At 38.0% G+C, this 25,631-nt stretch overlaps 1 protein-coding gene across 2 annotated transcripts in view; it reads right to left on the reverse strand.

Annotated features, from left to right (window-relative positions):
* The window catches only part of GckIII (Germinal centre kinase III), a 144,005-nt gene that overhangs the window by 114,204 nt on the left and 4,170 nt on the right, over positions 1-25,631 (reverse strand). The window contains exon 1 of one of the 2 annotated variants that reach the window (XM_083122646.1): positions 9,099-9,465. The exons of the other annotated variant lie outside the window; for it this stretch is intronic. Coding sequence (XP_082978772.1) covers positions 9,099-9,236 — 138 coding nt within the window. The 5' untranslated portion in view covers positions 9,237-9,465. Of the gene's footprint in view, positions 1-9,098; positions 9,466-25,631 lie in introns of those variants that run through there. 2 annotated transcript variants of the gene reach the window in all.

The raw sequence follows: 25,631 nt of genomic DNA on the forward strand, positions 1-25,631 counted from the left end.
TCACGCACACGATTTCGCAACAGAAAACAGTGGCCAGAATTAAAATGTTACGTCACCAGTATCGGAAAGGAATGCAAATATATGCGCTTGGATTTGCATTTCCTTAATCCACACCCACCTACACATGCTGACAAGAAAAAGCGGAAGCAGCAAACGCTCAACTCGTCATAAAAACATACGTCAAACTAAGTTTCCTGGCTGTTGTTGTTATGTACTTTGACCCGTGAGAAATCCATTAGTGTGGCAAGAAAGACACATCAATTAATTTTGCTGACATCAAAATATTTTCTCAGAAACTTGTAAACAAAGAAATGACATAACCGAAATCGTGCTATAAGGATCCATTCTCCGTATATACTCGTATCTTGCGATTTTCTACATCGAAAGGTTAATCGATATTGTGTGAATGGAAGGAAAGCGGGTGACTTCAGAACAAACATAACTTTGGGGTCTATGACTCCTCAGCGTGATACACTAAACCCTACAAGTCCATTTTATGATCAGGCTAATTTGGTTGGTTGGTTGATTTGGTGTTTTAAGTCCACTTTATGCACAGCAAGGCTAATCGGGACTGGACCTCCAGTTTAAAGTGGGATCCGAACTACTATGTGCCTCCACCGGGTATCGAACCCAACACCCCTTGATTACAAGGCGACGACGATACCACTGCGCCATCGGGAGGCCTCTCAGGCTAATTTAGATCCGAACCTCTGATGTCGTCCCACACCTTAAACCAAACAGAGGATACCTTGAATTCAATACAATGACGTTAGCAACTATGCTATCAGGGAGGCAATTTTACATACTACTATATGAAAAAGCACTTTGAAATATGCCAAAAGACTATCTCTGTGAGTTACAATCGTACAAATAGTGATGTGGTTGGGTAGGAATTCTTCGCCCATAATTACCCCCCCCCCCCCCAGCCTATACATTTCTAAATCTGCTCCCATTATGAGTACATGAAGGATTATATAGAAAATACAACAGAATCATTCACAATATCAAAAAAATCACCTGAAGTATTTTAGTGACGTCTTAGGTAACGATTACGGATAAGTAAACGGTGAATCATAACGTGTTTATCATCATCATCTTATCAGCTAAATTCCTGAGGAAAAAAAACATCTCCGGCAATGGTGAAGATGGATGAATCGAGGAAAGCACACGCACAAAATAATTTGTAATTATTAAATTCTTTTACTTAGAAAAAAGCAATATTTGGGGTTATTTTTATGTAAATGCATTTGTAAAATATGTGTACACATCAACAGGCAGGGACTGGATCACAAACGTTTGTAAAGGTTTGTTTTAAGTCCACTTTACACACATAGAGGCTAATAGGGACTTGACCAACAGTTTAAAGTGGGGTCCAAGCCACTATGTACCTCCACTGGGTATCGAGCCGACGGCCTCTTGATCACAAGGCGATAGCGTTACCACTGCGTCATAGGGAAGGCCAAGAGGAACTGCATAAGAATGTCAATAAGCAACTGCAATATAAAATTCACAACGGAAGAATAGAACGAACGCCCTCCTCGTATATACAGATATCGCAATGTTATGATAGCAATACCACTACATATGCATGTTAACAATAGGTAGCAATGGTGGTAGTTCGCGACTTTCTCGAACACTGGTTATTTACACACATGCTTGTGTGCGTGCGTGTAAATATGCTTCAACTTATAAACTGCACCAAATATTTTATCAAGATTCAAAAATAACTCCCGATTATGTTGTCTCATTGTTAGGCATGATAAACTTTGAGTTCTAGACAATCATTTCAAACAATTAAGCTCAGATGCTGATAAAAATCACTACCTTGACGTATTTCTCTGTTTATTACAGTTTTTATAGCTATTTCTAATACTGTTTCATGGTCTGTACTTGGAGCTTGTGCATGTCGTGTATCTTCTCAGTATTGCTTTGCGTACGCCAAAGCTTTGTGAGTCTTCTACTTTCTGCACTTGCAACCGTGTGATCACATATTTTAAAAACGTCACAGTTCATGCTGAATTCGCTCCGAAATGAGTGGGAACCGCGCGGGAACCGTCTTTATGGCAGTGACCCTCTGTTTCCGCGTTTACCTACGAAGGAACTTGCGGTAAAACAGCTAATTAGACCACCACCGGTTCCCTGTTTGGGGAACAATCGGCAAACTTTGAAACCCTACTTCCCGAAGCACGGAAACAGGATTTTGTCAAAACAGCCGTTCTGCGCTGTGATTAGACACCGGGAGATACAACGGCAGGACATTAAACCTATATTAAACAGATATTGCATCCAATGAAAAATACAAATTTCTCGCAACTAGAATGTCCCAATCTTGAGAGTTGCTTATTTTGCTGTAAAACCACAGACAGACATATTATAATACGTCTGTGATAGAAACAGTGCAATACAATAAAACTGTGCCAAGTATTAACGATCTTGATATTTAGTTAATTAGCAATATAACAGGCAAGGAAAAATCTCGATAAAATTATTAAAATTATTTCTTCTTCGCAACGCTCTCTCAATGATCGACCTGCAATGCACGCGAATCGAACGAATGTTCTGCGGCAATGCGTAGTCCCGAAAATGCGAATTCATTACAGCTGTCGTTTACATGTTGATTACAGAAACATGTGCTAACTCACGACCCGTTCTTCACGGACGAATGTGCTAAGTGAGTAAATAACAAGCCAGCACCTTCAATCAATTAGTATGAGGTGAATTCCTGCCAATATGAACAAGGGACAAAGGATGTTGAGAAAAGATAAAGAACTACGGAATTACGACAAACTAAGGTATACGCTTCGGTTGCCTTATGCGTTTCAACGGCAATAAAAACACTCGGTTTAAACATCATGGTACATTTCTGAATTTATTTTAAAGTTTAACTAATTTTTGTTTTCATTTGTCAAACCAAGTAGAGTTGATGGAATACACACAAGAGAATCAGGGAAAAACTGGCCACACATCGCCATTTGTTGGAAGAAATTCAGTGGATTTTGAACGGAGCGTCGGTGGTCTAGTCGGTAGGGCGTCTGACTGCCACGAGGGACACCCGGGTTCGATTCTCGGGGTGGGTGATCTGAGAACGGTGGTTTTCCGGCCTTGTCCCCGTATAAAGCGGCTCTGGGGCTCACCCAGCCTCAAATAAATGGTTATCTGGGGAAACTCTGGGTGGTAAAAGCGAACGGAGCGTGATGCTTATCACATCATCTCTAAAATGACCGAGATCGAAGAACGTGAGAGGCATATATACCTCATACAATGGTGTAAAGTGCACGGGGAACTTGCCGTGAACACAGATGCTTTCAAATTTTATAAACAGCGCCAAGCCGTAAATAATGGAGAGCTACTTTAGACATACCAGAACAACATACTAAAATTCATCCAAAATTCCATGTGAGTTGACCAATTATGACGACGAGCAAACTACACTTACAGTCTTATATTGCGATATAAGCATTACCATTAAAACTAAATCGAAAGAGAAACGTTCATAGAAAGTAATTATAACAATTGAATTGTTTTTCTTCACCATTTTCATTACATAACACATCAGTACATTATTTTGTAAAATAACACTGCAACTATGCACACTCTCAAACACAAAATTATGAAAACGAAAGCACATATACGTACGTAAGAGTAGTTTTCAAGTTATCTGAATAAATTATCTTTCGTAGAAAAAGTGGCGGCTGAATATTATATCATCGTCCTGTTCCTCCTATTTAAATATTATATCGTTGTCTTATTTCTCCTTCCAAACCAAACCTTATGAGATGGTATATTTGATGCCCACTTTCTTCTCTGACCAACATGGCGCACTACTACTAAGGTTTCTCCCGACAGCAACGTAGTGAGACACACTATCGTTTGAGAACGGCCATCAAAAGCAAAAGGTGTCGTCATTCTTCTGTATGACAGTGTTCATACCCAAGAAGCAAGGGATATTATAAGTTTGTCGCAACATAATATGTTACATCTTAAAATGATCACATTTTGCCAGCTGGGCACGGCACAAAAAATATTACAATTTGCTTAGGTTCGCTTTTCTGTCACTTAGTTATCGATATTAGGAATCATGACCTTTGATTGATGGATTAATTTGGTTTATTTTACTTCCTCTTTCTGCCACTTTTCGCTAATCGCGAAGATGAGGATCAGTGATATCAGAAAACTGATGGACACTCACCCATGGCCAAGCCAGGATTCGAACCCGAGACCCTTGTCATGTCCTCTGAACATGTAACACAAGTCTGTCAACCTAACGTTTTCAGGGGATTTTACTTGGTTCATTATTGAAAACTGCTCACAAGTATGCTAAGCATTATTATGTTCACAATATATGCCTATATTTTTGAAACAAATAGTGATTTATTTTTTATTTTGTGATCATTCGTGCAGGCCGTGAGTTTGAGACCACTCAACCTACATCAACAGAGCCGCCCAAACGTAAGTCAATTTCCTGGTGATACCTGGACTCTTATCCGAGTTGTGGTGCTCGCAGAAGTTCAACAATATTTACTTACTCGGTAGCACAGTTACCTTGCACTCCTACCAATTAATATTTATAAATGATTTAACCTAACCTTTTCCACTACACTTGGAAAGGTAGGTCAAGTCGCATTTATGAATAACCTTGCAGCCATGTTTTTACTCATCTCTCCTACTCTTCTACACATGTAGCGGTTCTCGAGATCTACTCAAACAACTCCTCTCCTCTTTCAAGGTCAAGGATACTCTTGTAAGGCAGCAGCCTCTGTTTCCTGAATAAAATGTTAGCAGACCTTTCCATGAAGCCTCATGCAAAGTGCCTCGGTCAAAAGAGTTTTTGACATGAGTTTCCAGCTAAAGAACTGGCTGGCTACAGGGCTGCTTATTGCTCAAGATTCAATTCGGATGCCAGTAATTTAGTTCTAGAGTTTAAAATTAATATGGATTCATCAACACGGGTTATTTTTTACTATGCTACTAAGAAGGCAGGTGACTTAACAAAATTAAGTTTATGGAGATTTAATCCTGTATCACAGGGTGTCCTTTTGGGCCACCCCGATAGTAAGTGGTGACGTCGTCGACTTGTAATCAAGGAGTCTCGGGGTTCGACACCCGGTGGAGGCACATTGCACAGTGGTTCGGATCTCACTTTAAACTGTAGGTCCAGCTGCGATTAGCATATATGCGCATAAACAACAATTCAAAGAAACAAACAGGATGTCCTTTTTTACATATATATTATTCACGACCAACTTACTACTTCACCAATTCATGCACTAAAGATAATGCCTCAAAAAAAAATTATAGGTTTTATCTGTACTAAGGCACGCCACATAAAGAACCTTGGCGGGCAGTATTATCAGAATTAATAGGCGAAATACATGCTTTTGAGAAGCAGTGCTCCAAGTGTAAATTTCTAGTTGCGGGGGGGGAGGGGTTGCTTCGTCGAGTTTGGTGATAGGTGGGGGATGTCTATACGAAGTATTCTAGCTGGGAATTGCTTTATGCGAATCCCCCGGACGCGTTTAGATTCGTCCTGTATCTAAATACGTGGCAGTTTAGCAAACTCAAATGTAAACACTGGGGGCTCAGTACGGATGCTTAGAATAAATTTGATTGGCAGGAGAAAGTAGCAAATAAGAGCCTACTGAAACGAATAGTATGATACACGAGAACGGCGATCTATCGATCTCAGGAACTGGACCTGTGAAACTGGAAGATAGAGAAGTAGGGACGCCAGAAAACTTTTAGAAGGGACGGCGAAGTGACAGATGCGGGTTCGACTAAAATTCTCAGGAAGTTCGAAAGAATATTGTATATGGCAATAATTTACAGTAGTAGTATATTTTAATAATTATTAAAATCAATCAAGTGTTTTAAAAATTAGGGGTATTGGGGGGATGTGGTCCATCCAGTACCCCCTTGGGTACAGCTTGAAAATCAATGCAAGTGAACATTCAATTATGATGCTCTACGCTACGGGCTACCTCAGGTACAGTCACGGACACTTCTGGGTTGTAACCATTCCATTGAAAGTTAATGGAACTGTTACAAGCCAGAAAGTGTCCGTGACTGTACAAACCAATATGAAATGGCCAGGTGTATTTGATACTGCTCCGAAAGTGCCGTAAAACGCAGTTTCCTTTATTAATACGCAGGGGGAATAATAACGCCAAGCTCCAACTTGATGTTAACCGGGGGGGGGGGGGGGGTGTAAAGGATGATCCTTTTGGAAGCGTCAATCTCCGTAACTCGTAGCACACCCTGAAAACTATATTATTGCATTTATTGGTATCTCTGGTCATTTTACTGTATTTTAGTTAGTTGCGGATGAGGATGAATGGTGAATTGATTACTAGATGTTAACCACAATTCGAAATTAGCACCCCTGGCTTCGTAACGACGCATTATTAGACAAACGAGATTCTGACGTCTAGAACCACGACCATGGCAATCAATAATAATAAAATGAAGGAAAAAAACGAAATATCAGGTGAATCGAGTTTCCCTTCGCCGTTGTACCTTCCTATACATTTTCTCCCTTTCAATGTTGCAACTGTATTTCCCCCATGCGGCAACACTGCGCCTGTTCTCTTTTAGAAAACGCCTTAGAGAAGATTTCTTTTTGTCCAATCGGAAAGTCTCCCTCCACCAATATAAGGATTCTGGACAACGACTTTCACTTTCAGAGGCTTCCTTTGTTCTGCGGGCTTCAAAGTCGATGTAAAAGTCTTTCTAGGTTCTCTGTGGTGGAAGCTTAAAAAAAAAAATCGGCACGAATTTCGGTGCGTTAATTAACAGAATTTTTCACAAGGACGCTTATGGAAAGTTGTTGTCGACTAATTACTTCGTAATTGCGATATATATTTACTATTTCATCAATGTAATTTGAAATGTATATTTGGGCACTGCCCATGGTAACCAGTGGCGTATTTACGATTTTATTTCTAGTTGGGCCTAAATTGTATTGGTGGTGGTACAGTGGGATCCATGAGTGCAAATTGTCCATGACTATTTTCATTCATTTTTCTCTTACACCGTGTTCTTAAGCGATGGATTTTTATGTTTGCTCGTGCAGAAGTAGTCAACAGCTTGTTTTGAGTTTTATTTTAATTCTTGAAGCTCTTATTGGGTCAAATAAGGTCCACGAACATGGTGATGGACAATTTGCAGGGTAATACTCATGGATACCACTGTACCAAAAATATGGTACGGTGCAACAGTCGCTGAATTCCGCTGGAAAGTCTCTCCGGATAACATGATAAAATAGCCGCTGTAGCTCAGTCGTTAGGGCGTCTGACTACCATCAGGGCTCGAACCGGAATTTTTTTCACCAATTCAATCGGTTCCGGCGCCCACCCAGAGTCGCATAAAGTGGGTACCTGGAGGACACTCTGGGAGGTAAAGGCGGTCAGGGGCGTGGTGCTGATCATATCACCCCCACCTTCGACCGTGATCAAGAAAGCGTGGTGTCCTAACTCCACATTCCCTATACGCTTTCATGGCGTGGTGTAAAGCACAGGGGAGCACTTTACTTCTTTTAAACGTGATAAAACGTTTAAGTGAGCTAGAACGAAACATGTTAGCCCAAATACACATGCGGATTTTGTTTTGTCCTACGAGATACATCGTCAAATAATGGTAAATTCATGCTTAAATTTGCCTTATCATTGAATTATTGGGGGGAGGCACTTGGCAGATCAGGAATAGCCAAATCATTGTGCACAAAACAACTTGGATTCGAGCAAACTCTTCCAAAATAAATCGAAATATCACAGAAATCTCAAACGGATGGGCATGTACACAAGGACTATTTTTGCGGGAAGCAAAATACGTTCTTTCAATTTCATAAAATAAGCCAACCACACGCTGAGTCAAAATCATTTACAAACGGGAAAGTGAGTCATATCTGCTGTAAATTTCAGGAAACATTTCCTCTTACGTAGTAGAAGCCAAACGAAAACAAATGCTTAAGAGTTCAGTAGCAATGCACACATACCTTTACCTTATATCTTGTTATAGCGGTAGTTTTAAGAATGGCCATCTTAAAAATATACCACGTTTAAGAACTGGAAAGTTTTAGAGTTTGCCCATAATTCCGGGTTCCGTATACGACTGCATCATAAAACATCCTTGTATACCTTCTTCCAAAGCATTCCCCTTTGCACAAATTCTATCCTGTAGAAAAACATATGTAGTACTATTTCTTTTGGTGTATTTTCCCAGAGTTAGATAAGTTACGGAATAATAATGTAAGACGTTACTTACTTGTCATACAATCAAGAGGTTTAATAGTTTGCAAAATTGCCACATCTGTTACTGCATACATTGAATTTTCCTTCATGCTGAAACTTAGTCGGAAATCAAATCTAGACATTTTTAAAACTATGTCTAAACTGGAGCTTACTGAACGAAACTCGTAGGAATATTAGGGCATCACTCGATGAGGGAGGCCAGAAAAACTTGTCAGTATTCAGTGTTGTGAACAAAGTAACTACCATAAGTTTAGAACTATCCTCCTGAATTTTTTAACAGAGCTAGATATGTTGGGAGGACTGGTTTGGTATTGCTTGTGAGCGAAAAAGATCAGATTGTTTCAAGATATGGATCAAACACGATCCTCGATATTGCGCTGGCAATGAGCGGTAAACTAAAGATGGAAGTATTTTCCTTCATATCATTCAAGGAGATAACGGTGGATCAGTGGCAAATCCCGTGGAATAATAGATCATGCTGTATATATGGCGTATCAATTTCAGGAAAGTAAATAACTCATGTGTGCCTGATGGTGTGATCAATACTAGGCTACAACAGTAGCCGAGTATTGCTGGGACATTTCATATTCACGAAAATGGAATGTATGCTTGATCGCGAGAAAAATCTAGTCTCAGAACGAGGCGATTACAGTAACAGGGAGGCAAAAGCCTACCGGATTAAAGTACCAAACTTTTCACAGTAAATCTGCATCCTCATCGTGGCCTGTCACCATGTTGAAATACGATGGCATGCTGAAATCCTTTGCACAGATAGTTTCAAAGCTCAGTATCTCGAGATCCAGAAAAGGGTATCAATTTCCGGTAGCAAAGCGTAAAACGAATTTTACTAACCTCCCTTGGTCTCCCATAATGGCGGTCGGAACCTCGTGGTTGCTGCTCCGGAGGGCTCCACTTCAAGGTAGAAGAACGTGACAAGGAATCTAGAGAGTCTGGAGTTGAGCTACGGCTGCTACCACTGGAAGAAGGCATTGCACCTTCACACGCACATCCACACGCGCCCACTACTTTAAACGGAAATCAAGTAAACGTAAACAAGGAAGCTGCCCCACCGATATCTACAACGTCAGCATTCACATTATCATTTCCCAAACCTAGAAGAAAACCGCGCCCTTGTAGAAGTTGTATCTATTCATGCACTTCTCATCCACGTCCCACGTTTATGTTTTTCGCAACTAAATGATGCAACGCAAATCCAGCTTCTAAAACAAACTAAAAATCATTAATTCAACCAGAAACGGTAAGGAACGGTGCGTCCTATTGCCACGATTTTGCAACACAACATACCACTTGGTAGATAAGGCACCTTATCTGCATCTGACGTAAAGACACAATCAGGGCAACTGATATGCCTCGTAGAGAAGAAAGAACGTTTTCGCGCCCGTCGGTGTTTATCAAACATTACATCCGAAGATAAAGTCTGTGGATCTTGATTTTTTTTTAAATAAAAAAAAATATGAGAAAGACTGTATTCATTAACGGAACAGTTTATAAAACTAGTTTCTTCATGGGATTCACGTGGGACGCTTTATACGTACAAGTGTACACAGGGCAGAAGAATCATGAATGGTGTGACTTGTCCTTTGGATTCGACCTACAGTGTTTATCGAATCTCGAGAATTGTTATTTTAAGTCCACTTTATGCACATTAAAGCTAATCGGGACTGGGCCTACAATTTAAAGTGGGATCCGAACCACTATGTACCTCCACCGGGTATCGAACCCGGGACCCCTTGATTACAAGGCGATGACGCCACCAGGAAGGCAATAACCTAACAGTGTTAAAAGTTGGATCCGAACCATTAGAGCACAGCGCGCTACGACGCCAGGGGTCGCGGTATCGAATCCCGGCCTGAGCGTGGGGATTCTATGTGTGTCTCTCTTCATCAAATTTCATCACATCATCATTTATCATTATCTTTGCGATTAGCCATTTCGTTCCAGCAACAGTGTCAGAAAAGCGAAGTAAAATAAACCAATAAAAAACACTTTGCAATGTCCATACATCAGTGACAGCACCAAAAAAAAAGAGTAGCGAGGAATTGGGGGGGGGGGGGTAATAACATTCAATATACACCTAAATACTAAATACCATGTGCATATTTAGGTTAAAAAAAAGAAACATCTAGTGCTTCTTCATGGGTAAGGAGGGTCTGGTCAACCACTGCCGTGGTAACCGGCCTCCACCGAGAAACTAACAAGGAATTATAAGCCGAAAATTGGCCTCTACACTATCAGGAGACTAAGTTCTCGTTCTTGCACACACATAAAAGATATATCAAAATAAAATTACCTATACTGATAAAACAGCATCCTCGATGGCATAGTGGTAAAGATGAGGCATTATATTCAACGGGTCTACAGTAAAATCCCCAATGGAGGCACAGTAGTCCGGATCCCACTTAAACTGTAGGTCCAGTCCCCATTAACCTACAAACAAACTTTTGATATACTGAGCCAGCCTATGTAAATCAGTTACAAAATGTAAAGCTGTGGCGCACAATTTTTTTTTTTTAGAGGGTATTGGGTTTATGCCCCTCTCAAGAGGTGTCTTCAAATTGGACCATAACTTATTGACTGAAAATTCTCATTTTATAAAGTACTGCCAATACATTATGAATTTCCTTACGTACAAACTTGTGAGCGGAGGATAAACTTGCCTTTACCCTGGCATTAAATTATAAACATGACACTGCCCTATTTGATACAATTTCAGCAGCATTTGTATTAAATTTTCATGCTAAATAGTTTTTGAGAAAACCGAGTGACCAACATTTCCCACTGCTCCTGCATTCCGCAGTCCTGAAATCTTCTTGTTGTCAATAAAAAACAAGTACTAAAAACATGCAAAATAAGTCTAAAATCAGATTCTCAAGAGCAGAATGTGATCACAATGTGAGCACCTGTTGAAAACAACTTGGACCAAATTTTCAAACATACTTTGCAGCAAGCAAGAGATTGGATTTTAAAAATTGCTGTCACATGACTTTTGTATGTTGGATTGCCTTGGGTGTTTGCTACCTAGTAGTGAAATAAGAGATATGCAAGTGACATAGTGGTGACAGTGGTGTACTTATGTAGTGCATACTGCATCAAGTACAGAAGGAAAGTGCAAGTACTAAAGTACACAAACTTCATTAGACTGAGCGAGGTCATAATGCGCAATAATGTTTAGACACTGTCTGAAGCATGTAGAGATGTAGCATTGTCTTACTGGTGGATGAAAACATTCTATCATGACAATGCAAGGCATCACAATACTGTCGGTTAGAATCGTGAACTACACTTGCAGAGAGAATATACTGAAGAAATGAAAATGATTTTGATTTTGGCAATAAAGTAATTTGAAAATTGAAGATGTGTTGTCATAGTTATTTTTGTCCTATCCCATTTTATTTTTCAACTCTGTATAGGTCTTGCTCAGTGTCTCTTAGGACAAACATTACAGGCAAATAGTTATATATATGTGTAGAATGAGGATTTATTGACAAACTAGCAGGCTTCAGTGGATTAGGAAGCATTTTCGTGCATCCAAAGGTACATTTTGTGACATAAAATATGTACAAATGTCCACTAGCATGAGCACGGCCACATTTAGAGAGGGGGGAGGGTTAGCGTTCAAAAATGTATTCACAATTTCACAAAATACAACAGGGAGACAATGCTGAAATGATCAAGCTAGAATTTTCAAACATTTGGAATTGTGAAATTTGAGCGAAACAGGTTTAATTGTCGGAATTGCAGCCCACCTGTGACCCTCAATTTTCACTTCTACTGCCCTCTTTTCAGTGTTGTTTCTGGGTCAAACTGAAAATTCTCTTACGATTGTCCAAAAATTCCTATTCCAACTTTTAAATTAACCTGTTTCATAAGGGTTTAAATCCCCATTGATAAAAGAGTTCAAACCTCGGATCTCCAGCTTCGATGCTATCCATCACCCAGCGGTCGATATAGTTCATACATATAACCTATATGTGGTCCTATAAAACACATTCTTGTATGTAGTGCATAGTGGTTGTATCTAATGCTGTTTGCTAAGTATAGGAACAATATGAGCGCCAGGTAGTGGAATCAAACCAGTCCATGGGAGCCCCCCGCCCCCTTTCCCTGGAATTGACATAGTTTATTGCAAGTTACAAAATAGCAGAACGTTTGTTAGTTTTATTGTTAGTAACATGAAGTTCAGTTTGATAGTATTCGATCAGAATAACCAAAGAGAAAGTGCGCTACATCGAAAAATTAATGTTACGCATACAATACAGTATATATATATATATATTTTTTTTTTCTACCACTTAATGCAAGAATAACTGGTTCAACAATTTTCAAAATTCCAAAAATTAAGTTTTATGTGTCTGGTCAAAGAACACAAACTTTACGAGTAAAATTTCCCTCTAACTTTTAAAGCTTTTCTTGAAAGTATCTAAAATTTAATAACAAAATATAGTAACTGTGGATTTCAGTACACACTGTATGATGAAGTGTAAAAAATAATAATAATAATAATAAACACAGTTGTATTGCATATTTACTCATCTGATGGATCGAATAGAAAAGTCTCCCCAAGGATATTGACAACAATAATAATAATATAATAATTTGACACTTTTGGAATAAATTAGTTTATTAGGAAATTTTAAGTATTATTATTGTCATTATTTCTATTATTCAAATTTCTGACGACGCCTATGGGAAAAATTGAGTGTACCCCCTTCCCCCCAATTTTTTCTGCCTACAGCCATGAGCATGAGTATTGAACATATGAAAGAAAGAGATGGTGTATTCAAGTGTCTTTTCATTTTTAATGAAATATTTCTGATTTTCTAAAACATAATAATTTATAAAAACTATCGCATTTGATATGAAATAATAGTGTGGAGTGAAAACTTTAAAATAAGAACAGTCTTAGTAATGAATGACCATTTCACAGTTACCAAGTTACTCCAAATGTTGAAAAATATGACCATTTTAAATTTATCAACAATCACAATGAAACTAATGTGCTGCCAAAATTCAGAATTTTGTTTCATCCTATGAGTACTTTCAAATTGTACATTATCTCGAATATCAGACACAAATATGTCCAAAAAAAATTAATTTGATTGATTTGACATGAAAGGAGTATTTTTTCTCTAGAAGATATGTTGTGCACTCTTAAAAAAGATTCATGTGTTTGTGGCAAACAAAAAAGCTAAATATTTTTTCCTTGACCCAAGTTTCACCTTCATGTAACTCCCGTTCCACACTGAAACCGCAATTTATTTTGCAAGCTGCATTATGATATTTGTTTGTTCCTTTCAATGTAATAGTTCCAGCAACATAGTGTCATCTAACACTTTGGGTGCAGGTAAGTGGTATTATTTTGTTTCATACACAGGTGATAATGTGTGGATGACATTCAAATGACATTTGTCCATTGATATTGAATTATCATAAAAATAAATAAATGTTGAAAATTTAATTTGAATTTGAGATGAACATGCATGCAACTTGGTATTCAGATACTGTACGTTGGGTGAATACTAATGTGAAAATTTTGCCATATAAATGCATTTGTAAGTACAAAATTATCACCTTACTGCAAATGGGTGTGTGTATGCATAGGTGTAACTAGCATGGGGGGTTGGGGTTTGTATCCCCTCACCCAGAAATTCTAATAGGACATTTCGTATTTCACATATACGTAAATAATTATACATAAGAATTGATCCACTTGAAGCACCCTTTACACAAAGTTTAATAACATAACATACCACTTGCCGGACCCCGTGGCCGAGTGGTTAGCTCACCGCGCTACAATGCTAGGGGTCCCGGGTTCGAATCCCGCTCGGGCTTGGATGTTTGTGAATGTCCATTCATCAATTTCATCATTTCATTACTCATCCCCATCTTCGCAAATTAGCCAAGAGGCACAAAACGCGAAGTAAAATAAATCAAAATGAAATCAAATAACATACCACTTTATTTCACATGGAAAACAAAAAAGTGGGAGGGGGGAGAGGAGTCATGGTTTTAAACCTGCATGACCAAATGATGCATGTTCTGCACCTGTGGTCTAAGGGGTCATCCTTGGGGCTCCGGACAGGGAATATATACAGGTTCGAGTTTCCTGGGGGAAGTGTAACAACTTCTCTCCTGATACGTTGACCTGTGTATGGGACCAGTGTCCACCCACCATCATGAAGAAATTGAGGAGCTACAAATGAGCAGCATTAACCCGGTCAAGGAAATCTAAAACAATGACTGGGGGTTTATTGTGCCAACCACATGTGGATGATCTCCCACCTCGATAGGTGGGAGTGATGCCAGCAGTTGGTAGGTAGGTCCTGGCCCTCACAAGCTATTGCACCATGGGTTATGTTTTATAATGCATGGGAAAGTCATGCTCACTTAGAGGATGTAGAAATGTGCAAGACATTATCTTGTGCGTTGTGTTATGTACTACTTCTATTTCGTTGTGCTTTATAACATGTTGTCTTCTTATTCATTCCAGGTTTTATTGATGATCCAGGCATTATAAAGATTGTGAATCAGAGCAATGTAAGTGAAGTACCAAATTACAGATGTTAGTAGTCTTTAGTCCAACCATGATATGGTCTGCATTTGGCAAATGCTTTGACAAAATAACATTATAACTATCCTCAGAAGATACCTCATTGATTCTTCCTACTGGAATTCAAATAAGTCAGAGAAGGAAACAAAGGAATTATCACACAACCTATACCTGCAGTTAGGTGATTATTTTTTGGCATTTTCAACATTTCATCCCTGCTAAAGTTGCTTACAAATGCAGGTTTCCTAGTTGTAAGCCCACATCACAAGTTATGTGCAAAATAATCAGAATGATTTCGCATAACTGCTTTCTCAAATGTCACAATAAGTAATACATTTCCGAGCATATAATTAATCACATTTGTTCTCAGTATAAATTATGTAAATTGTGTTTTAAAATTATGTCTTTGTATGTAACAATTAGTAAATACAAAATACTTATCAAAAAATATTTTTATTCAGCACACTAAGTATAAAAATGAAATTATTTTTGTGAAGAAATATACTTAACTCCATGGTGGAACAGCCCTTTGAGACCAAATAGTGCTAAGCAGTTTTTCATTTGGTGATCGGTGGTCAGTGCATGAACTCCCATTGCTTTTCTAGTTTTGGAGATAAAGGTGTGATATTATTGTTCAAGTAACTCCCACCCCATCGTAATTCCCCCCCACGATGCTGGATCAACACCAAAATTGTGGAGCTGCCACCTAGGATTGAACCTGACACCTCTGACACTAAAGACAAGATCAGTTAATTATTCTGCAGTGTGCATGTTCATTGAAGAAACAAAAGTTCAAAATATGGTTTGACAGCTCAATATTGTAAGAATTAAAATGGCATTAGATTAATAAAGAAATTTGAAAATGAGAAACCTACTAAGTGAAACCTAAGGTGCGCATATGTAAACCACCTTCTTCCTTTATTCAAAACTAAAAATATTTTCAAATTTGAACATATGTTCAACTGGAACTGTAAACAAAATTTCAGGTCTGAAGAGGTTATAATAAACAAAAATTATTAACCACTATACATGTCTGCAGAAGTTAGAAACATGGAATAAAGGTAAATGGAATGATGCAATTAGGGTTTGCTGAAAATATTTCTTTACCTTTGCTTTGCCATCTCTCTCGATTTTCAGAAATAAAATGATACATCACACCCTAACATCCTGACAGTGCATGAACCAAATTTCACAAGAAACATGGATTTTGATCATCAACAGAAGCATGCTATTCCATAGGGCAAAAGGGAATAATTGCCCCTAGGATGCACCCCATGATAATATTTTGGGCCAGTAAATATAATATTTAACTTGCACTCTGAAATTGAGCAGAAAGTGTAATATACATGAAATTACATTGGAAATTCATAATGAAACTGAATACGTAATTTGCTTTAGTACTTTTAATTTAAGTAACTTCAAATCCTGCCTTGCTCTTCTAATTATCATTCCACAACATAATATCTGTCAAAAAAACAAATAGTTAGTGTTAATCTACATTTGACCCTCACTTTTCTTCTTGTTGACTGTATACCAGTGGTTCTCAAACTGTGGAACGTGTATCCCCAGGGGTACATGAACTACTTGAAGGGGGTACGCAATTAGCTCAGATAGTGTTTATTAATCCATGGTGTACCTAAAAAACAAATACCAAAATAGACTAAGTTTGGAGCTGAATCTCCGCTTGAAAGTTACAAGTGGACAGCCAGACTTCAAGAAACTGTGTCAAGACTATGCAGGCACATCCCAATAAAAAACTCCACATTGTTTTTTAATAACACTGGAAAAATATATGAAAATTAATGTTTTTTTTTATATACTTCTTAGCACACGTGTGTTGCACATTTTAATTTTTCTAACTAACCATAAAGATTGTAAGCAATAAAATAATAAATGTAGGATCCTAATGTTTATTTGTTTACCATCTTTCCAAACACACAGCCAGAATACAATTTTACTCTATTGCAGTTACACGCCTCCAAAAGATCAAAAACTCCCTACCAATCAGGCAGCCAAAAAGATTCCCCAAACCCACTATTCTGAGAAAACCAATGGTTAGACGTTTAGTTACAACCAGTGGCGAAGCATCCTATGAGGCCAGGAGGCCGGGCCTACCCACACCATTACTCTTTTATAGGTGTAGTTACTTATTTCGTCAAAACATATGTAATGCAATGCAAAAGTTTGGAATTTTCATTTATGATAATTACAAAAACATTCTAACCCTGTCCAGTATACGAACTTCTCATGGAGTGAGGCACATTTGCTGGGGCCTCTTCTCTTCACATTCTGTCGTATGGTCATATATGCAGGAAGCCTAATCTTACGAGTACTGTACGTATGCTTATAACGTGCTTGTGAGGCCGGCCTCGCAGCGTTACCCACTAGGACGAACAGAATATCAGCAACACTGCATTTCTGCCACGGTTGGAACTTTGTGGTGTACCAGCATTTTTTATAAACATTAGCCTGTGTTCGTGCAGAGAGATTTCTATTTCAGGTTCTCCTTTATATCCACAAGTGTAAGCGAAATTGAAAATTATGGAGTACTGTACTTCTGACTTCGTTTTCTGGTCAAAGTCTTGATGGTCTTGTCGATTCACCCAACACCCTAGCGTAAACAGAAAGTCTGAAGAACTTATATTTGTACAGTAAATCTTCATACCAAATTATGTAAATTAAAATGCTAGTTATGCCTTATATTTAGAAAGTAGTTTTACTTTCACTGGAAATAGAATAATTTATTTTTATCGTGAACAGGGATTCCCTCACTTGTTCCCTCTCTGTGAAAACTTGCATCCTGCTCAGGGCGCTAGAACGGAGCGCAAGGTTCGTGGTGGTAGAGCTTTGTTTGTGATTTGTGTCATGTACAGCAATCAGATTTATGCAAGAAAGTGCTGGACTAAAATGCAAGAACAACAAGAACAATTGCGTTCTTAATTGAGTGAAGATGTAATCATCGGTAAGGTAGGACCCACTTTTGGTCTTTCATGTTTCCTCCCAACGATAATTTCTAAAATGTTTTCAACTCTATTTTCCTTTGCAAGTAGCAGTGGCAAGTCACAGCAAATTTTTTAAAAAAATATTTATTTAATGCGTTAACACTGTTGTCGAATAGATATTACAAGCAGACATTTTTTTATGCAGCCGACACAAGGGAAGAGGTAGGCAGTTTCGTTTACCCTGAAATGATAAGAGAAGAAAGCGGGCAACGAGAGTACAATGCAAGGGAATACTTTTTTTGGGTTTAGGACAAAGAGTGTTATGGGGTTATTGCGGGGACCATGTCTGTTTCAGGTCTGGCAGAACAGACCAGTGTTGTCTATTTGGATCGGCAGAAAAGAGCTAAATTGCACCTAAAAATTGGGATTCTATTCTCTCAAGCAACTACATTTATTATAACCTGTTTATATGGTACATAGTAACCTTTCGTGTTGCCATCATAGAAGGGTCCCAAACAAGGATCGACATTCACATTGTCACGATTAACATAGAACAGAACAAATGAGATGAAAATATTCAAAATTTAAATTACGTTTACTTGCACAAACAGGTGTCAAAAATTCATTTATCTAGAAAGCCAAGACTTTAATTAACTACAACCATTCCTTTAGTTAGAGAACAGATAACAATGGTGTTTTCCTTGGTGCGAGGAAGTCTTGCTAAAATTCTGCGGAATTCTGTAGTCTGCTCACGGCACAAACGTCGTACTGACCCGAAAATTATGGGGTTCTAGCCCTTTTCACCTCATTGCAAAATAAATAAAGAAATTTAGAAAAAAGTGATGAAGAATTGACAACAGGGCTCAAGCACTATTCATTGGATTTTCGCGATGTCTCATGATTGGTAGTTCTTTCTGGAGGTGCGTGCCTAAATCAGGGGTTGAAAAAATACAAACAAAAACAACAAAAAACCGAAATGAACAAAAATCTAGATCGATGACATCTGGTGGGCGGGAGGAGAACGTCTAAGACATAATTATCGTACTGAAGGCTGGTGACAACACTTTTGAAAACATCATGCCACTGGCAAGTAAAGAAGCGGCCTTGAGCCACTCTCCATGACATAGCCCCCTCCCTTTCTTTTTACAGATTTAAGCAAGTAATGGATATTATCGCAATTTTGTGCCTACCCTGTTAGCAACTCTACGTTTCGCCACTGGTTACAACTGAAGGGTACAATGAGGAAAAAGTTTGAGAACCAATGCTGCATACAACTAGGGCTGTGCAACTTACATATTTCCCACACTACAGATGTTAAAGAAGAAATCGGTCCATGAAAAGATGGAAAAATTTATCACTAACAAGCTTGAGCCATCCTTGGCATCATGAACTATTGATTCTAACCCCTGTTAGAGAAAATCCAACAACACTGAATTGATTGTTATACCTCGATTGGTGTTGATAATGTGGAGGTCATATGCTACCTCCTCTTACCATGTTTCCATTTGCTACCTACATTAAATCAAAACAAGTAGAGGTCAAGCAAGATGAGAAGAACCATGGCAAACTCATGAACTAAAGTGGATAGTAATATGATTTCTCCTCTCGCTTGTACACAAGTCCCCCCCCCCCCATTGACATATGCTTCAATGTCAAAAACAATGTTAAATGTTAGCATACAATGTTAATGGAACATTAGAAATAGTCTAGTACCTTTTTCTTTTATACTTCTCTAAAACTACATTTCAAGAGAGCAACTCTTCTCTTGTCTCCAGGTGAAGAAATTTCTTTACTGCCGGTGGTAGAAATCAAACCTACAGAAAACCTGTGATTTTATCACAAATCTGGTGTAATGTCTTAAATGTTTGCATAACCACAGCTGCTAATTATTAGAGGTAAAATACAGTGTTTTAGTTTTACAGTTTTTTACAGGCATATGTATGGAGAGCAAAGCCAATGCTGCAGGCGGTGGCCAGTGACGTGCGTTGTCGATGCATGACGGCTGATGACTAAAAAGCCAATTGTTTTTAATGAAGTGACTTTATCCTTTTTCTTTTCGCTTTTAACTTGCTTACATTTTTAATGTGATTTTATTGGAGCACCCAGAAGGATCCGGTGATGGACCCAAAATGTCAGTTTTAAAAAGAACCATATAACTTACACGTAAGTAAACAGTCCGGCGCTCTAACAAATTACCCCCCACCACCCTGTATTGGAGAATTGTAACAAAGATCCTTGATAATATAAATATATTTGGTGAATCTTTTGAGTTCAAATATTCATTTGAGTCCTTGGGGGTCTGGTACCACAGAAGATATAAATGATATAATAAGAACTGCTTGACCGGACATTACGACTGCAATGACTGCTCACAAGGTACTTCTTATTTTATGTTAAGTAATCAAACAGAACTAATCAAGTGTTCAAGTTTCTTTTAAATTTAGTCCAAGCCTTGAATTTATTTCATGTTAAGAGAATAGATCTCTTGAGCAGAATTTGATTTGGTTCAGAGGATGCAGTAGAGTTTTACATAAGGTGCATGTTTATTTCAATTCTGTCAAACTATTATTGAGTATTAGAAGAGAAAGAAAACAGTGAGTTCTAGGTAATTAATATGTCCTCACATTGTAGTTCTAAGTTATCAAGATTGAAAAACTTATTGAAAAAACAAAACATAATACATGTATTTCTTATGGAGAATGAAAATGCTTGCTCTTCAACTTAGAAGTTTTCACTAATCAAAGCAACATTTTGACATTTTTCACATCATCCAGTTATCCTTTCAACCTTTTTTTCTGTTACCAGTATCTACTTTGTGCAGCTATATGAAGTAACATGTTCCTAGTGTACTTACTGGTAAGCCAATGAAAATTATGGTTAACATAATTTTTAATGTGCTTTGCAAGAATCTCAAGAAGATAAAAAAATAATAAATTGTGACTGAAGAAAGGGTGGAAATGCAGTACTCATAATGGATTCTGTCAAATCATAACTGTAGAAATAGCTCGAGCATGTGAAAAGGATAATAGAAGACAAAATGCCAATGCAAGTAATAGCCTATACTCCACCAGAAAACAGAAAAAGAGGGCAACCGATAACAACAAGGATAGAGGGTATCTGGCACATGGAAGAGATGACTTGCAGTTACAAGTTGTTACATGTGACTAATTCAGGGCGCGAAATTTCCGGTCGCCAGGTCGCCATTGGCGACCAAAAGTTTGGGGCTGGCGACTAAAATTTTGTTGTTTCAAATGTGTGTCAAATATGCCCGAACATCTCAATCCAACATTCATACATGGTTTTGGAAAGCGAGCAGATTGAAAACCCCGTGTCCACTCAATGCCGACCCCATCTTACAAATTATTTAATGTAGCATACTATGTAGCGAAACATGAGAAGCCATTTAAAGACTTTGCAGATCTGCTATGTTTGGCAGGCAAATTAAGTGTGAGTGTTCTACCTAAGTATGGCAATAAAAAGCAATGCAGAGAATTTATTAATTTCATAGCTGAAACTTTGAAGTTAGATCTAGTGGAGAAAAGAAAGAAAAGTACATACATCAGCCTTCTGATTGATGGATCCACAGATAGATAGTCAGTAGTGTTGCCCACGGGACGAGACGGGACAGGCCTTTAAAAATTAGAGACGAGACGAGATTGATCATGTGTCCCGAGACAAACGAATATTTTCGAGACGAGACAGCATTTCACAACATTTCCACGAGACGAGACAGGCCAAAGTCTCGTCTCGTGGGCAACACTAATAGTCAGTCGAGCATGCAAATGTGTATGTTCGATACGTGGATGCAATTGATGGTTACATCAAAGAGGACATTTTAGGAGTAATAGAGCTCCCAAACGCTACTTCTGCTAGTCACTTCACAGCCATAACTGATTATTTAGTATTTAGATTGGGCAATAGGTTCAAATAAATACAGAAACAAGTATTACATTGTAGGCTTGGGTACTGATGGTGCAGCAAATATGGTCGGGCACAAATCAGGATTGGGTGTGCAAATGAAAAATATTTGTAATAAAATTATAAATATTCACTGCCTTGCACACCGGTTGCAGTTAGCTGTGTTGGAGTTAATATCTTAGAGCATTTGATTCCGTGATTAGGAATATTTTTCAGTTTTATCATGGCTCTGCTAAAGACTTCACCTCTTGAGAGAAACGGCAGAAGTTATAGGAGAAGAAATTCTAAAACTGAATGATATCCACGCTATTAGGTGGTTAGCCAGCAAAGAAAGTGCTGTAAGAGATCTCTTGCAATCATGGAAAGCTGTTGTGACCCATGGAAAAGACAATGAAAGTACTAAACCTAAGGGTTTGCTGAAACGTTTGAAGCAATTTAAATTTGTTAAGCTTCTGTACTTCCTTTTGGATTTTTAGATGAAACTGAACCCTTTAAGCGTGGCACTACAAAATAAGAGTCTTTTGATTTCATCTCTGAAAATAAGAATTGAACACTGTATTTCAGTTTTGGCTGACCTGGAATCTAATGTTGGACCAAGCGAACAAGATTTCTTGGACCATGCATTCATTTCAGGAAAGATCAGGGATGTGCAGCTCACAAACATTCAAAATAGAGAGCAAGAGTTTCAGACTGTTAGAGGAAACTTAATTAACAATGAGAAGGTGTACATCACAGAAAGATTGCAATCTATATCAACAGATGTGATTGCATCTCTGCATGTTTTCGACACCTTGGGTTGGCCTCCCAAAGAAAATATTCTTCAGTTTGGGATAGAAGAAATAAAGAAGCTCTACATGTACTTGAACCCGAGCCCTTATAATGAGAAAATGGATATTCTGTTAGCGGAGTGGACAGAATACAAACTTTTGTTTCCTTCTCTGACTTTGAATCAGATGCTGGAGAAGATTCACAGTGAGGAGTGTTCAGCAAGATTCCCCAATTTGCTTGAGATTTTGACATTTTGAGCTGTTTACCAGTGAGCACAGCTTCAAGTGTGAGAGGTTTCAGCTGTTACAACAGACTCAAGACTATTTACAGGAACTCTCTAAAGACTGAGACACTGGATGATTTGCTCAGAGTTTCCGTAAATGAACCCCCCCCGTCAGTGTTTGACCCAGCAGTTGCGATTGTTAAGTAGTACTTCAGTGCTGAACGACAGCGCTACATAAACATTAATTCCTAAGGTATGTTCTTTTTAATAATTGCTCATATTTTTATTATTTATAAATATAAAATAGTGGCGACCAAAGATTTTAGTCCGGCGACTGACTTCAAACTTGAAATTTCATGCCCTGGACTAATTCTTTGTTTAGACCATAAGCACAGATTCCTTCAGACATTTGAGTGGGGGTAAAGCTAAGCAAAGAATAAAAAAAATGATTTCTTTTCATTTGTGGAAGGGGGGGAAGGGCAAGTTTTTCAAGAATCCGTAGCAGAGACCTAAGAATATACACACTTGAGTTAACCTTTGAAACTTTGTAATTACAATTACTAGCTCTGGCAACAATATTATACCTATCAAGGTGCAGGTTGTTTCAATAAAAGATAACTATATCCCAAACACACCTTGTTGTTGTCATTTTATTAAAACATCTTGAACCAGGCCCATACCCAAGGGAGGGCCAGGGTGGCCATACCCCCCCCCCCACCAGACCCCAAGAAAATTTAAATTTGAACGTATATAAACCTACAAAAATTAAGTTGATGGCTTTTCAAATTTTGCATGAATTTCGATTTTGTCCTTGCACAAATGAATAGGTTGTTTCTGGACAGAGGTGGTAGGCTCTAGAAGTCTGCAATATTGGGATATTTTAGTCAAAAACAGTTGTTTGACGACACTTGACAAATAGGAACCCCTTGACTATTGAATGGTTTCTTCTATTACAATGTCACTAATGTTGCACATAATTAGAATAATGGGTAATTTTCTATACTCTTTATGTTATGGAACAAAGGTTCCTCAATGACTGCAATACAAAATCAAACATATAAGGGGCAGTTAGCTCTCCACTGCACCGCAAGGTCTGTGATCCCTTTTCGCCTCCACTGAGCAGAAGAATAAAAAAACTTTGTTTTCTTTCTGCAATATCAGGGTTTTTCTGCAACTGATGGCCATTCTGCCACTCAATGGCTTAGGGTTAATTAATATTATGTAAATAGGAGAATCCACTTCACAGCAGAATCGTTGCTAGATTTTTCGGGTAAAAAATTGCCTGAAATACTTTTAACATATATTGTTATTTGTCCAAAACACTCAAGAAATTAAGTACATTATTATTTACGAAATTCTGTCTATCGGAATTTGTTTTACTGCAACTTTTCTTCTTTTCTACTTGTAATTGTCTTGAACATAAATACACAGTGGTGTGACCGTGTACAACAGACAACTTTCACAGTGTGCAGAGGCCATCAAGGCCAAAAATTCCATGCTACGAGTCATTGAAAATGGCATTTCCTACCCCACATGTATGCATCCCCATTTAATAGCTTCTTGGTTGCCACTGACATTTATTTTTAAGATTCTAAAAGTGAAAACACGCCATGGAAACAATGTTATGCCAGCAGACACAGTGCCATGGTGAAGTCACTTAGCAGGTCCTTTCAGATAATTTATTTACAGGGTTTGCACTGACTCCAAAGTCCTGGACAGCTGGAGGAGTCAGGAAAACAAGGCTAGGATTGAGGTCATTAGAAACATATTATTTTTTAAAAAAGCTTTCAAAACCTGGAAAAGTCAGGGAAATTAAATAATTTTTGCTTGACAGAATTTGTAATCGGAAACACGTTTCGTTTTATCTTCCCAACAATCTTCCTTTTTGGGTAATATTGCTTATAAAAAGGTTATTTCATTTTATTTTTCATTTATTTCCAAAAATGTTCAAAAAACGTGATTCATTTGATTAACTTATAAAGTTGAAGTGTAACTCTTACAAGTTATGTAAAATACCTGAAAAAGTCAGGGACTTTGCAAAATGGGTGTGAACCCTTCTCTATCAACCCCATACACATATGTTGCTTTTTGTACGCTATTTGAATTGTTTGCATTCTTACATGTAGTCTACCCATATCATATATATTTTATTTGCTCTCTGACGGAAACAAATGTCAGTGTCAACTGCAAATATTTGTCACGTGGTTACATACATTATAGGTTAGAAAATGCTGTTCTTCAACATTCCATAGCAAAATGAAGCAAATTTCTCTACCCCCCCTCGACCCCCCCCCCACACACACACATATATATATATACACACACAGTGTATAATACGAGAGAAAATTTATGAAAATTCGCCTATGGGTCTGCGTCCCCTCAAAAAAATCCTGGGTATGGGCCTGCCTTGAAGATGAAACTTCATGAGGTGGACAAAAAAATCTCTACATTGTGATTACATAATTATGTAACATAATATTCTATCTGCCACTTTCGATTGAGAATTTGATTATTAGGACTGTTAACATACTGTATTTTCCCCACAATTCTATATGGGAGATTAACATGTTCACACATATACACAAAAACACATTTTTTAGCGTTATTTGCATATTGTATAAGTGACACTAGCCACAGTATTGAGTATGAAGTAGCACACGTATGTTTACAGGCATAATGTATAAGTAAAAAAAATACTGATCCTGATTAAACAAAACAGTCGCATTTTGCAAAAGAAAAGGAAACAGCATTCAATGAAATATTTCATGATCCCTTTAGTATTAATATTATCCACTTTCTTCTTGCGTACTTGACACAGTGCCACAAAGTTAAGACACTTTTGGGCCATCATACTTAGTAAAAAAGTTATTGAAGCGATGCAAAGAACAAACTACTTTCAGCCTCACAAGAAAAATATAGGCTATAGCCTAGGGGTCACAAGTTCACGGGACCGCATAAAAAAG

This window comes from Lepisma saccharinum, chromosome 5 (genome assembly GCF_977018435.1).
Source record: "Lepisma saccharinum chromosome 5, izLepSacc3.1, whole genome shotgun sequence".
In the NCBI taxonomy this organism is placed as follows: domain Eukaryota; kingdom Metazoa; phylum Arthropoda; class Insecta; order Zygentoma; family Lepismatidae; genus Lepisma; species Lepisma saccharinum.